This window comes from Pezoporus flaviventris, unplaced genomic scaffold (assembly GCF_033815535.1).
Source record: "Pezoporus flaviventris isolate CSIRO_AGI_PZ_B2104156 unplaced genomic scaffold, CSIRO_AGI_Pfla_v1 ptg000001l, whole genome shotgun sequence".
NCBI lineage: Eukaryota > Metazoa > Chordata > Aves > Psittaciformes > Psittacidae > Pezoporus > Pezoporus flaviventris.
The window spans coordinates 37,200,935-37,216,436 of NW_026892549.1; the positions used below are offsets into that span (position 1 = coordinate 37,200,935).

At 39.3% G+C, this 15,502-nt stretch overlaps 1 protein-coding gene across 4 annotated transcripts in view; it reads right to left on the minus strand.

Moving 5' to 3' along the window:
• COBLL1 (cordon-bleu WH2 repeat protein like 1) overlaps nucleotides 1-15,502 on the minus strand; it is an 88,736-nt gene that overhangs the window by 37,435 nt on the left and 35,799 nt on the right. For 3 of the 4 annotated variants that reach the window (XM_061452113.1, XM_061452105.1, XM_061452132.1), the window contains exon 2: nucleotides 3,514-3,693. In XM_061452113.1, coding sequence (XP_061308097.1) covers nucleotides 3,514-3,693 — 180 coding nt within the window. Of the gene's footprint in view, nucleotides 1-3,513; nucleotides 3,694-4,935; nucleotides 5,085-15,502 lie in introns of those variants that run through there. The other variant, XM_061452123.1, reaches the window with a different exon arrangement.

Sequence of the window (15,502 nt, forward strand, 5' to 3'; positions counted from 1 at the left end):
CTGGCACAAGCAACCCAGGAGGTTCCTCGATTGTGTGGAAGACAACTTCCTTCTGCAAGTAATAGAGGAGCCGACAAGGAGAGGTGCCATGCTTGACCTCGTGCTCACCAAGAGGGAAGGGCTCGTTGGAAATGTGACACTCCAGGGCAGCCTTGGATGCAGCGATCACAAGATGCTTGAATTTGAGATCCTCAGGACAGTGAGAAGAGCTTGCAGCAAGCTCACTGCCCTGGACTTCAAAAGAGCAGACTTTGGCCTCTTCAGGAACCTGCTTAGGAAGGTTCCATGGGATACAGCCCTAGAGGGCAGGGGAGCCCAAGACTGTTGGTCAATATTCAAAGATCACCTGCTACAGGCTCAGGAGTGTTGCATCCTGACCAGAAGGAAGTGCAGCAGGAGGGCCAGGAGACCTCCTTGAATGGATAAGGAGCTCCTGAGGAAAATTCAAAGGAAAAAAGGGGCTTATAATAAGTGGAAGCAAGGACAGGTGGCATGGGAAGAGTACAGGGATGTTGTCCAAGAAGCTAGGGACCAGGTTAGGAAAGCTAAGGCCCAGTTAGAATTAAACTTGGCTAGGGCTATTAAGGATAACAGGAAGGGATTCTACAGGTACATAGCAAATAAAAAACAGACTAGGGAGAATGTAGGCCCCCTCAGGAAGCTCTCGGGAGAACTGGCTACACGGGTTTTGGAGAAGGCTGAGGTTCTGAATGACTTCTTTGCCTCAGTCTTCACTGGCAAAGGCTTTGACCAAACCACCCAAGTCTTGGAAGACAGATGCAGGGACTGTGAGAATGAAGACCTTGCGCCCACTGTAGGAGAGGATCTGGTTCAAGACCATCTTAAAACTCTGAACGTGCACAAGTCCATGGGTCCTGATGAGATCCATCCGTGGGTCCTGAAGGAGCTGGTGAATGAAGTTGAGAAGCCGCTGGCCATCATATTTGAGAAATCATGGCAGTCAGGTGAAGTCCCCGATGACTGGAAAAAGGGAAATATAACCCCCATTTTCAAGAAGGGGAAAATGGATGACCCGGGGAATTACAGACCAGTCAGTCTCACCTCTGTGCCTGGCAAAATCTTGGAGCAGATTCTCCTGGATGGCATGCTAAGGCACATGAAAAACAACAAGGTGCTTGGTGACAGCCAGCATGGCTTCACTAAGGGGAAATCCTGCCTGACCAATTTGGTGGCCTTTTATGATGGGGCTACAGAACTGATGGACAGGGGTAGAGCAGTTGACGTCATCTACCTGGACATGTGCAAAGCATTCAACACTGTCCCACATGACATCCTTGTCTCTAAATTGGAGAGACATCAATTTGATGGATGGACCACTCAGTGGATAAAGAACTGGCTGGATGGCTGCACACAAAGAGCTGTGGTCAATGGCTCAATGTCCAGCTGGAGACCAGCAACAAGTGGTATCCCTCAGGGATCGGTGTTGGGACCGGTCTTGTTTGACATCTTTGTTGCTGACATGGACAGTGGGATTGAGTGCACCCTCAGCAAGTTTGCCGATAACACCAAGCTGTGTGCTTCGGTTGATACACTGGAGGGAAGGAATGCCATCCAGAGGGACCTCGACATGCTTGTGAGGTGGGCTGATGCCAACCTCATGAAGTTTAACCATGCCAAGTGCAAGGTCCTACACCTGGGTAGGAGCAATCCCAGGCACAGCTACAGGTTGGGCAGAGAAGAGATTCAGAGCAGCCCTGCAGAGAAGGACTTGGCGGTGTTGGTTGATGAGAAAATGAACATGAGCCGGCAGCGTGCGCTTGCAGCCCAGAAAGCCAACCGTATCCTGGGCTGCATCAAAACGAGCGTGACCAGCAGGTCAAAGGAGGTGATCCTGCCCCTCTACTCTGCTCTTGTGAGACCTCACCTGGAGTACTGTGTGCAGTTCTGGTGTCCTCAACAGAAAAAGGACATGGAACTGTTGGAGCAAGTCCAGAGAAGGGCCACGAGGATGATCAGGGGACTGGAGCACCTCCTGTATGAAGACAGGCTGAGGAATTTGGGGCTATTCAGCCTGGAGAAGAGAAGGCTGTGTGGAGACCTCATAGCAGCCTTCCAATATCTGAAGGGGGCCTATAGGGATGCTGGAGAGGGACTCTTCATTAGGGACTGTAGTGATAGGACAAGGGATAATGGGTTCAAACTTAAACAGGGGAAGTTTAGGTTGGATATAAGAAGGAAATTCTTTCCTGTTAGGGTGGTGAGGCACTGGAATAGGTTGCCCAGGGAGGTTGTGAATGCTCCATCCCTGGCAGTGTTCAAGGCCAGGTTGGACAAGGCCTTGGGTGATATGATTTAGCGTAAGGTGTCTCTGCCCACGGCAGGGGGGTTGGAACTAGATGATCTTAAGGTCCTTTCCAACCCTAACGATTCTATGATTCTAAATCCCAGGATTTCTGATTTCAACACCAGTCAATGTCCAGGTCTTTCTGAACTAAAGGTCACTTGAGAGTTACACACACAACCTACACTACCAATTATCAGACTAAAATATGTATTTTAAATTAAAACCAGCTTAAACATATTAGTAAATAAAAAAAAAAAAGAACTAAAAAAAGTAAAAATAAAAAGGAAAAAAACCACCCAAGCTGTAGCTAGAAACTATTTGTTTAAAGCATTACAGATTTTGTCTGAAGTGATGACGCTATTTTTTAGGACTGCTAATAGTCTATAGGTAGTAGTGCTGTGTAAGTGCTGAACACATGACTTTGTACCCAAACAGGATTCAGGAATTCATTTTTAAGTCCAACAAGGAAAACTGATGTGGGAAGATTCAGTGACTCATACAAGCCTACATTTTTCTAGAGATTTGCAGCGCCTAGAAAGAACAAGTATGGCTACACATCCCAATAGGTGCCATACACAATTTGGAGAGAATAAAAGTCTCTCCAAAAGGTAGGTGAATGTATAAAGTATATGTTTCCACACTTACTCCAAAATCATAGCAGAATCATAGAATTATTTAGGTTGGAAGAGACCTTTATGAGCACTGAGTACAACCATTATCCTAGCACTGCCCAAGTCCACCACTATGCCATGTCCCTAGGTGCCCCATTTTACACATCTCTTAAATACCTCCAGGGATGGAAACTCCACCCCTTCCCTGGGCAGACTTTTCCAATGCTTCACAACCCTTTCTGTGAAGAAATTTTTCTTAATACCTAAGCTGAACTTCCCTTGGAACAATTGGAGGCTATTTCTTCTCATCCTATGGCTTGCTACTTGAGACAAACACCACCTCACTGCAAGCTCCTTTCAGGTAGATGTAGGGAGTGATAAGGACTCTCCTGAACCTCCTTTTCTGCAGGCTAAACAACCCCAGTTCCCTCAGCTGCTCCTCGTACAACTTGTGCTCTAGGCCCTTCACCTTCTTTTAATCCACCCAATGTTCACTTACAGAACTCATGTATTTTACTGAGTGATTAAAACATGGATGAAGATTGAAGTAAACCAGAGCAAGAAAATTCAACAAAAATGTCATTCTGTGTAACTTACCTCCCATTAACTGTAGTATACTTGATCACATCTCCTGGCAGGACCACTGATAGTTCAATATCTTTATCAATTACATTCTCTTTCTGTTCCATGATGAAGTTGGCTGGTTCTGTGTTATCAAATGGAGAAACGGCAATGGGTTTTGTTTCAGATGGAGGAGGCGGTGCTTTAGATTTTCTTCTGAAACAAATGGATAAAAATTAAAAGTCAAGTATGTATTTATACATATGATTCCATACTGGCAAACTAACAAGTCTCAGAACAGGAATGATACACACTTAATTTTCACTTGGACTGTGCAAGCTATATGTGCAAAGAAGGGATGAGTCAATATTAAACATGATCAGTGATGACAGAAGTTACAACAGGATAATGTATCCATCATACAAAACATAAAACAAACCCCAACCCAATGAACATCAAGCCCAAAACAAAAAAAAAAACGGTTTTTAATACACATTTAAAAAGTATAAACTAAAAAATTAGTTACTTGTTTTCCTCCCTTGGATTTTGCAAGGGACCCTATTTGTGCATTCTCCAAACAGATTTACTGGATTAGTACAAACTGAAATAACTGTACCATTCAGGATGAAGCCAAATAGCACCGACAGTACGTTTAATAGAGAGGACAGATAGGCAAAAGGAATAATAACACTTTTCTTCCCCAAATTTTTCTTTTTATTATTAAACTCATTCCAACACACCCTACCAACTTTAATCTATTTACTTCATTATGGTAATAACGTAGCAGTATAACCAGTCCTACTGTGTTGTAATATTTCTTGGCACTTCAGTCACAATATGCTTTTATATTTTCCTTTCACCCAAGCCAATTTCCTATTTCAATTTTCTCGCTATCCTTTGCTATCTTGGTGAGAAGCCAGGGTACACTTGAATGCAAAGAGTCATCAATAAGGAAGTTTCACTTATTTCAATTAAAAAGAATAAACCAAAGTGGTATAAATGGAAAACTCTCTACATCTCTTAATATATTTATGCTTAAGTAAATTCTGAAGGCAGAACTCTCATGTCCTATATAGCACAACATCCCCTTTTATTCAAATAACTTTTCACCGATATTGTCACAAGGAAGAAACAGTATTTCAGAATTTCACCATGAGAAACAAAACACCCTGTGGAGATGTATTACCTCATGAGTGCTTCTTAATCCTTTATAAATATTCTTTTCAAAAGCTTGGATAGAGCCACATTCACAGAAAGCTAAAATATATCTCAAACATAATACACAAAGGTTCCAAAAATATGCTTGCAATTTAAATTCTGGAGCTGTAACAAAGTTCATTTTAAATTTAACAGAAGAAATTAAGTTCTATAATTGTCCTGCAAAATTAAAACAAAAGGTCTAGTGTACAATTAGAAACACACATCTTTCTTGGGAAAGCAAAGTTTAAAGTCACTCACAATGAAGGGGAAACAAGGTCCAGAGCCGCACTGCAAAAGACGGCTGTGTAATGAGACTTCACATGACCGATCTGTTGCTGAAAGTGCTTAGGGTTTTGAACTTAGGAACTACATGCTGAATAATTAACTATTCACAGCCTCTCAGAGCTAATCAGGAGTGCTCGTAGACCTCCAAACACACCGAATGAGGATCCGCCATCAAAATTTATACCTCCTCTCTGCTAATGTTTTAAATTAGTTTTGGTGCACTCTGCATACAGTTCAAGACGTGTGGAATTAGCTGCAAATTTAACTGTAGTCTCTACAGCAGCTTGCCTAGGTTGTTTCTGGGTTATGTGAACATTGCAAAATGTATTAATCAAACTTCTTTTTCCTCCTCCATGACTTGTTTGGAGGCTTTTTGCATGATCTTCAGCTTTCATGCATCTGCCAGAAAGAAATTATTGACCAGTATAGAGCATCAATACAGCTATTAAAAAAACCCCAACAAACAGAAACCTAAAAACTCCCCCGGCATTAATACCAAAACAGAATCCAAACCCAAAATGAAAAGGTACTGCTTATCCTCTTCTTTGCACACTGTTACGTCTTTAAGTGACTTCTAATGACTGTTAAAAGATGTTTATTACAACTGATTTCAGAATTTAATCTTTGAAGAGTACATGCCACAGAAAGATTAGTTTGCAAATGCTAGTGGACTCTAGTTTCCATTAAGCACATGAATGCAATTGCATTGCGGGAACTCTGCTATCACAGCAATAAATGCACGGTCCACATAAGTAAAATGTGGCTGTATTTAACATCTACAGTGTCTAACTTACACTAGAAAGCTAAAACTGATAAGATACTCTGGACAAAACTTACGTGTAACAGCTAGATAGATGAAGTTCTTGTATTTATAAAGAGCACATACACACACCCACATGGGATCAGGCAGTCTAATGAGGTTGGCTGAATCCACACACACACCACTGCAGAGCCATGTACCCTACCCATCTCTAGCACATCTGCATGTTTGTGGTTAGTCATGCTTATGTTTCCTGCCCCATACAAAGGGGGTAAAGTCTCCAAGTATACCATCTCAGAAGTTATGCCAAGTTTTCAGTAACCTCTTATTAAACTACAGGAATCCCAACACTTTCATTTTCTGTTTCCAGATGTCGTATCTTTTTCTTCATTTTTTCACCAATTCCTTCATCTCTCATTCTTAGCCCAAAGCACTTATATTTGCTCTTACAGCTTTTTCATTTCTTGAGCTTGTCTCTCCACCTTGTCACAGGAAAGGCTGCCTGACAAGTAATAGAAGCCCTGTGCTCCCAGTGTGCAAGATATGGTATCAGGCAGCAAGAGCAATTCATGTTACCATGATTACTTCTACAGGTGCAAATCAGAATCAGCAGGTGACAGGATGGTGGCAATACACTCGCAGGGATAGATTTAACCTACAAACCTTCCCTTCCTCTTTTGCACTAGGGTGCCTCCAAGAAGCTGACACAGGTGATTTCACTCACAAAGGCATCCTCCAGACACCATTTTATTCAAACACCAAAAAGTAAAACCAGAATTATCTAAGTAGCTCCAAGTCTACACCATCATTTCAAACACTTATCCATCATAAAACAAAACCAACAGCCCTGTTCTTTGTTGCCTCTTCAGCTCTATGAGGTACCTAGCAAATCAGGAGAACTGCTGGTTTTAAATTTGCTGAAAGACAGAGAGAGTGGTTAAGGTAGTTTCTTCTGAAAAAAAGAAAAGCCTTGATTTTTAGTATGACAACATACAACTATAACAGAATAAATTCCCAGTCATACAAAAATAACCCTTTAGAGATCAGATAAAAGGTGTTCTGTAAATAGTCTCACTCACAACACCTTTCATATTAAGATAGCTTCCAGATGTGCTAGGAACTAAGCAGACCTATTCTTATTTTCTAATATAAGCATTAGAAGGCGTTAGAACAACTAAAAAACCCATTCTTTTTACTTTCATGACTACTACAGGACTAAACAAAAGCTGTGGAAAGAATCAAAGTACAGCTTATTTATCTGTGACACAGAGGGAATTAAAAAGAGAAATTTTAACCAAGTAAGGCCACAAGTCATAACAAGAATTCCACTGAAAATTGTGTTTCAGTATCCTATGCAACACAGGTCCTCACTCCTTCCTTAAGTCTCAGCCCCATCAACTAACCAACCTACACCAGACATTAAAACTGCCAGTGAGCTCACCTGAAGGGACATGCCCCCACTATTTATTACACGATAAACAATTCCAGTTGCCTGTTACGCTGCTGTATCTTGAGTGTCATTTTCTGTTTAACTAATTGCTTAAGACAAAACAGGAATGGGGGGAAACCAAACCAAACCAAACCAAACCAAACCAAACTTTCTTCTCTGATTCTTCCTAGCCCTGGAAAAGGCAGCCAAGAGGGATACCTGCAATAGTCTCACAGGGTTTCACAAACACAAGAACACAAGCTGGTGCAGCCTGGACAGAGTTTGTATTTCCCTTGTTACAGTGCACATGGGTCCCACTACTTACGCCAAGGCTTTCAGCTAGCTCTCATCCTGTAGGATTATATTCTTCCCAAGAGAACTGATTCATCTCGTTTAGACATTTAAATTTGTGAAGTCCCACCTGCAATTCCCACCAGTCTTTGTGACAGAAGACAGTTCCTGTAAAGATTATTAGAGAATTCTTTCAGCCAAATACAGATAGAAATCTTCATTTTCTTAGGAAAAACAATACATCTTTTAAAATTCAATGCAAGATCGTTTTATGTGCTTCAGATCCCACTGCGACAAAGTGTCATTGCTGTATCTCAACATATTTTATGCTTGCAGAACCAAAGTAATCGTGTCAATAATCTGGATGTGTGGAAATAAATAAAGCCTCTATTTATTTGATTTTCATAAAATTCCCATTAGAAAGTTACAAGCAGTATATTTTTAACTAGTAGTAACTGGAGAAAAGCATTTTTAAATAATGAGAAAAACTTGAACTGACGGTGACCTGGATATTGCAGTTATCACTAGCACTTCCTTTCGACAAGGATCACTCCCCCCCCCCCCCCCCCCCAAAAAGAGGATATCTATTTGCTAAACTTGTGCACAACTAAAGGCTACAGCATAAAAAATTCCACCTCTTTGAATCCTGATCTCAAGGAGTATTAATGTTTCAAGCACTTAGCTTCCCATTTTGAACACAATTACATGAGACACTGTACAAAGACAGCCCAATAGCCTTCTCACTGAAATTACTTTGGATCTAACCTCCAACATTTGAATCATCTCTCAGTTTTCTACAGCAATCACCTAGGACAAGAAAGGTCATATTCAGTCATCTCTCAGATACTAAAAAAGTTCATTAAACATAGCGCAATAAAAACCTTCTACTGCATAACAGATAAGACTTAAGTTTGTAATTGTACTTACAGTACCATGAAGAACACCAGTTTATACAAAGAGCAACTACACACTTTTTTTACATCAAGCTTTACAAAATTATATATGCCAAAAGTACAAGCAGCACTTAACTTTCACTCAAACTCAGAAAAGGATCTAGCTCTGCTAAGATCACAAGAGGGAAAAGGCCATTGCAATAAAGCTTCTAGAGCTTTTCTTGCCTTTGATGTCTCATCCCAAGTAAGTATTTTAAGACTTTCCTGATTATGACAATAATGCTGCTCCACTACTACACCATAGTAGTAGAAACCTTGGACATCATCTGTTCAACCAAGAAACAGCTGAACAAAAGTTCAGGCCTACATAAAATACCTTAACTTGTTTTGTTTACAGTGATACATCAGTTTTGGCCAACAGGTATATAAAATACTTAAGTCCCTTATTCTACCTATTAGCATTTCCAGCCCAATACTCATCCTTTATACTCACAGAATAAATTTGTCTTCTACACTAAACAAAGATGACCTTTCCTCCTATTTATTCAGTTCCCTCTTTATGGATTATGGTTTCACAGCATTATTACTGCACATCTTCAAGATCAAGCATTACTTATTAATGATCAGATGAAGCACCTCTCCTATGATGAAAGGCTGAGTTGGGGTTGTTCAGCCTGGAGAAGACTCTGCAGACACCTTATTGTGGCCTTTCAGTTCTTAAAAGGAGTCTATAAGAAAAATGGGGAGAGACTTTTTAGTAGGGCCTGTTGCGATATGGCAAAGGATAATGGTTTTAGACTAAAAGAGTTTAAACTAAAAGATTCAGACTAGATGTGAGGAAGAAATTTACAATGAGGGTGGTAAAATACTGGCACAGGTTGCCCAGAGAGGTGATGGATGCAACATCCCAGCAGAGAGTCAAGCCCAAGCTGGATGTGTTTTTGATAATTACATAATCAAATACATGAAAAAATGGAGTATTTTACTATAGTATCTATTGTCTATGGGCCAGTCTGAAAGGCTGGCTTCACCCATAATTATAGATATTTTTGTTTTCTTTCTTTTAGTGAAACTTTTATTGTTCTTAAACTGAATACTAAGAATAGCATTGACATTTCTATTCCACATGGATTATTTTGTCTTTTAGCCTGAGAAACGGAATGCATGGTTTTCCTGTTATAGTAACTACAGAGACGTTGTAAAGACACTGCATAACTCTGCGATAGAGTGAAATTAAAATACTCAAGAAATATGACCATTACTCTTCCCACCCTTACCCCCAACACTGAGCAATGAAATAGGCTACATATGAGCACAGGACTTATTTTCTATGCATGTGAAGGCTTTTTTTCCTGTCTATATGATATGATACTTGGCATCTAGTCTCTTACAGGAAAAACAAATGAAAAGCTTTTTCCAGAGATCAGTGAAAATATAGAATTTAGCAATGAGTTACATGTAATAAGATATTTTCATTAGAGTTCATTAAAAAACTGTATTTAAAAACCTCACTCAGTAGCTCACATCCTAGAATGTATGAGTTTCTATTTTCCTGTGTGCTATTAGCAAAGAATGGAAAATTCCTGAGTCCCTAAAGTATCTGTTCACCATTATGTGAAAACATTGCATAAAATCAGTTAAAGTCAACAGTGCGGTATTACATATAGCTACAGCAGCATATATGCGTGGTTACTGCAAGCACGTTATCTTAACATTTTAAAATTCCTGATGATGAGTCCACTTGCTAGTGCACCTTTAAAACAGTATTTATTTCATACCACAATACAACATTATTTTTCTCATTTTCAGAGAGACTTCTCTTTCACATTTTGACATCTTGAATTCATCCATTCCCATCCTGGCTTCTTCCAGCCTAAGTCTGAAGCTGACAGAAAAAGAACTGACTGGAACTCCTTCACTTTACACCGTCCAATTAATTGGAACTGTTCTCACCAAGCAAACAAAACAAAACAACACCCCCACACACACACTTTTGGCTTCAGAAAAGGCTATTTTCTTTATATGCTTCAAAAGATTCTCCCCCTTAATGACTGTTACACTCAGAAAATAGAAGTGAGAAGGTCACCTGTGACTATCTTCACTGCATCTTAATCACCTTTTACTGCTGTTTGCTGCACCTGACCATCTCCATACAGACACATTTCTAACAAGTTGCTTAATACAAATTCTAGATTTTTTTCAATTGCTTAAAGTTTCAGACCAAAAGGTCAAAAATTACAGTTGTAACGAAACACTCTCTGCACAGCTGTATTTTTATTGTGATTCAGCAACTGTATTTAATACTAAGTAATATCAGCAAAAGTACGTATTTGTAACATCAAGTAAGGCTAAGGAATCGCAAAATACTCCTGCCAGAGAGAATACAATCACTCTATACAACATAATTTACATTATGGTACACTCATTGGCAAATTACAGTTCACTGCTTAGGTCCTCCGATCAGGGCTTAGAATTCTCACCTTGAGGTAGGCATGAAGACACAAAAGTCAGGCAACCCCTGAAACTACCCTTAATGGAGTACAGGGTTTACAGCAGAAGCCCATGCAATGGATCATGTTAAGTGGCTGCTATTTGAGACTGTGCATCCTTCCTTCAGATAAAGTTACCTATACTGTCCTACAGGTAAAGCCTATATTGTGTTTGGATCTTAAACTGAGAGAATAAGACAAATGAACATCTAAACAGAGAAAAAGACTCTGATAAACTATCCACAACAACCTGCAAGGAAATCAAAAGTCAAGCTTGAAATAAACGACTAAGAGAAACTAAGGAAACCAAACAAAGAAACGAAAATGCTGAAAATGTGATGGAGAAAACAGAAACCACTTTTTCCTGGTCATTGTATATCTGCTGTAAAGACAATGGAACAGAAGAGTCCAGACGTCTCACCTCACACAAGAATCACAGAATGGCAGACATCAAAAGCATCACAACCACTCCCAGCTTTGACTCACCTTTTTATAATATGTGATACACAATCTTTAGACTCAGCATGAATCCTTACCTTTGCTTAAGATCTATGGCTGTATTTATACACCGTCAACTTCTTTGTTCCTCCCTCACATAAAACAGTCTCTAAGTTTTTCTTATGTACGGAAATTAAACAGTGAAGGTAGCCCTGAATGGCACATTCAACTTTTGCTTTCGATTCCAGTACTGCTTGCCAAGAATCTCAAAAAAACCCAACCCCCCAAAAGTCACAAAACTGTTAATATTGTCTTCCTCTGGACAATGATTACTTTATTTTCACATGCGCGTGTTTGGATCACAGAAGAAACTCCTCAGCAGTACGCTGCTTTCCTCTCTAATGCTACAAGATATTGTCCATATTCAGCTTTTAAGGAAGGTCTTAAAATACTAGTTTTCTTAATCACAATCCTTAAGCCAGACAACTTCTGCTATATAACAGAAAAGCTGTTTCAAAACATTAAGATTTGCTCTGCATATTAGAAGACTTGCAATTTTGTTTCTAAAGTATCAGCAATGGAATTTTTCCCTACAGCTCCTGCAAGTTACTAAATTTTTAATTTTTAGAGCTAATTTAATATGTGACAAAGCAATGGTTAAAAATCATGCTCAAAGAACAGTCTTCTGTTGCTCATTAAAAGCACCTCTCTTTTGAGTGGAACTGAAAATAACAATTTTTAACTGGAGGTTGGCTAGTTGAAATGTCACATTCTAGTCACCTTGACTAAGTTACGGCCAGACACAGGTTTCTACACAAAATTTGGGTTGCTAAAAGTGCTGCAAAAAGATTACTTTTGACTTAGTTTTAACATACTGCAATATTCTAACATTTTTTTCCTTAACATTAAGCAATCTAAGTATTTGCTGTACAGCCTCACAGTACCTATATAACATGCCTATCAACCTTGATACTGGCTTTCATCTCTAGATCAATATCACTGTTTGATACAGTCTCTCTCTTTATTTCTACTATAAAAGCACCACCTGGATGTTAAGATCAAGGTCTGGATCAATGCAAGTCAAGCATTGTCCGTTCTTAGGTTATGCCTTCAAGCCAGGCTTATAATGCATGTAGGACAAAAAAAAAAAAAAGGAAAGACATTTGCTGTACCTTCTCCATGAAGAAAGATGAGCTTTCAGGTTCTGAACTCATCCCCTTAGTTATTTGGGGAAGATTCTGAGCTTACATTGTATGGATACTGTGCCTAGCAGATGGCTCAGTAGGTACCCAAAAACCGTGAAGTTCAGAAACACATTTTAAGTTCAATTTCCAGGTAGAGGAACAAATGAACAATTTGGAAGTCTTTTATGATAACAGGGTATTTCACAGTGCATTTATCTATAGATTCCCACAGCTGAAAGGAGATTAAAATTGCAAATAAAAATGGTATTTTAAAAATATTAGATAAGACAGAACTAGAAATGAGGCACTATGTAAATAGCTCTCCCAACATAAAAAAAAATGTTGTGCAACTGTTACACCAGCTGACATGCCAGTAGCAATGTTACAGGTGATAAGATTCCTTGAGCTCACCTTTGAAAATTATCATTACAGGTTTACTTAGTGAGGTTCCAGCAAATAACAAATCATCTGCAGATGTTCTCTTACTTATGCCTATACACAGATGACTGCTACAACAAAAGCGAGAAATGTAGAATACCTTCATTTCCACTCTCCATAAATAAATTAGGTCAAGAAAACACATTCCTTGAATGGTTTCAGAGCTCTTGCTAGAGAAAAGTTTTCCTAGTCAGTGGGATGTGCACAATCCTCCCTATCCTCCACTCACCCCCACTTCCCCCAACTAGCCCATAGCTCTGAAGAAAAGATTTTTTTTTCAAAGAAGACTTATCCTAGAGAGAAATAAATCACAGAAGTGGCACGGTAACCATGACAGTAAGGTGAAAGCTTAATGGAATCTTCGGACGTCTGGTTCACACTAAAAGCGAGAAAGCAGCAAACGAACCCTTCAGTTGCCTCCAGACCACTTGGAGCAGACACTTGCCAGCCTGATTGTCTGTCCCCATGGCAGTGGCAGTCTTGAAAACAGAAGAGACTGTACCCAAGCCACAATTCATGCTATGTTTTCTCTTATTACACAGAAAAAAGGGTGACTCAGAGGCAATGTAAACACAAATATGTATGGTAGGGGCATGTATTTAATTGTGTGCCTCTTAGCGCAAGTCCAGTACAAACACTGACCAGGACTAAATCAAGTGCAAATTTAAAACTTTTCTAGAAAAAACAATTCATTCATTATCCTTTAAAGCCAAATTATAACTACTGTTATAATGACCTTTTCAAGCTCACTTAAAACATAGGAAAAAACATGGGAAAGACTATCCAACCCTGAGCATGGACAGCCTGACTTAGTGCTGGTTTATGTCATGCAACAAAACATAGTTAGCTCCTCTCTAGATGTAAAAATTGCCTTGCTATTAGGAAGACAGCCAAGAGGTCAGAATCTGAGCAGGAAACAGAGGCTAAAAAACAAATTATACTATGAATTAGTTTATTACCATTAATGAGGAATTATAGAAATGTGTTCTAATACAAAAGTTCCTTTACAGTACATTCTATTGTGCCAAAAGAAGTACTACTTTTTCTTCTAAAAAACAACTGAGTAAACAAAAAAAAAGAGATGTAATGGAAAATTTGTTCCAACAACATTGCTTCTAATGAGTTTAAGAACTTAGATTTCTGAAGTAAATATAGCTAGGACAAAATACAAATACAAACTTGGCACATCCATGTGCAACATACCTCTGAGTAAGCAGATACTTCTATTTGCAACCTTTTCATAAGGTATAAGACATAAAAAAAACAAACCAATCCAGATTTACTACCAAAATAAAGTACAAAAAAACTTGAAAGGCATTGAAAACTATCAAAACTTCATACAACTCATTTAGCCTCTATTATATATACAGTTATGAAAACAGCCTGACAGAAAGAAAGGACAGCAGGGAAGAGAAAGCAGTAAATCTGTAACAGTAATTGAGTAATATATAACTGGCTGAATAAACAGGAAAAGAAAACAAAGAGCAGCTTGAACTGAAAGGGGGAGCTTAACCTTTGATACACTTGTAAATCTAACACTTAAAACTCAAGCAAACGTTATGTTACCTCCACTAGGAGCAAACTCTCAAATCTTTTTCAAGGACTGTTATAAAAGGATGCTCATACAGATGTTTTTCTCCCATGAGCAGTAAAAAAAGTTCAATTAAGGGCTCTCAAATAGAGTAAAACCTGAATCTGCCCTTCTGGCCATTATCTCCTTGTCATGAAAGCAGGTGTAACACCACTGTCTTTTCAAAGCCTGTAGATGAAATACCTAGATCTGCTCATGGCATTTTCAGCTGCTATTCTGAACATCAATAGAGGCAAGAACTGTCAATTTATCTGAGCTTTTCTGCTGCTGCTTTTCTCTCCTGTTCAAAACCACGTTTTAGAAATAACACTGGAGGCAGGCACTGGATGGATTTAGAGGTTGGGAAGGGTAAGGAAAAGAAAAGCAGAGCCACTCCATAACCACAGCAGCCAGGAGAGAGGCTAATATGGACACTTCCCTTTTTCTTCACATACACACATGCCTTAAATATAGGTATGTGGGTGCAGGTATGGTTGGGTAATAGAGAAAATACTGCAGGACAGGTAGGAAGATCTGCAGTAGCAACAGAAAAGACAAACTTTACTCTCTCTTCTTATTTGCTGGTATAAAAAGCTGGGATCAGCTGCGACTGTCCGATTTCCCAACAGAGATTCAGATACAGGAAGAATAATTAAGCCAAGCACAGCAATGCAACTTTGGAATTCACTGCAGCTAATTATGGTTTGGTTTTGTTTTTCATGCAGATGTTTGGAATAGAACAAGCTTTCTCCCTTGCAGAAAGCTCTTTCACAAAGAGGATCCTTCTCTTAGCAGTTACGTCCTTCAGCTACCTGGAGTTTGGTAACACTTCAAAATGTTTTGCTCATTTGCACAACCAAGAAATAGGAGGGTTTAGTAAACTGGAGAACAGGTATGCCATTAAGCACTGGAAGGGAATGGGAAGCAGGGAAAGTTTCCTGTCCTGAGCAAGAAGCTTAACATATATATATATAACCTATAGATGCTATGTGACATGTGAACAATGGATAGACAGTTCCTACACAGACCACCACATCAGCAAACAAAG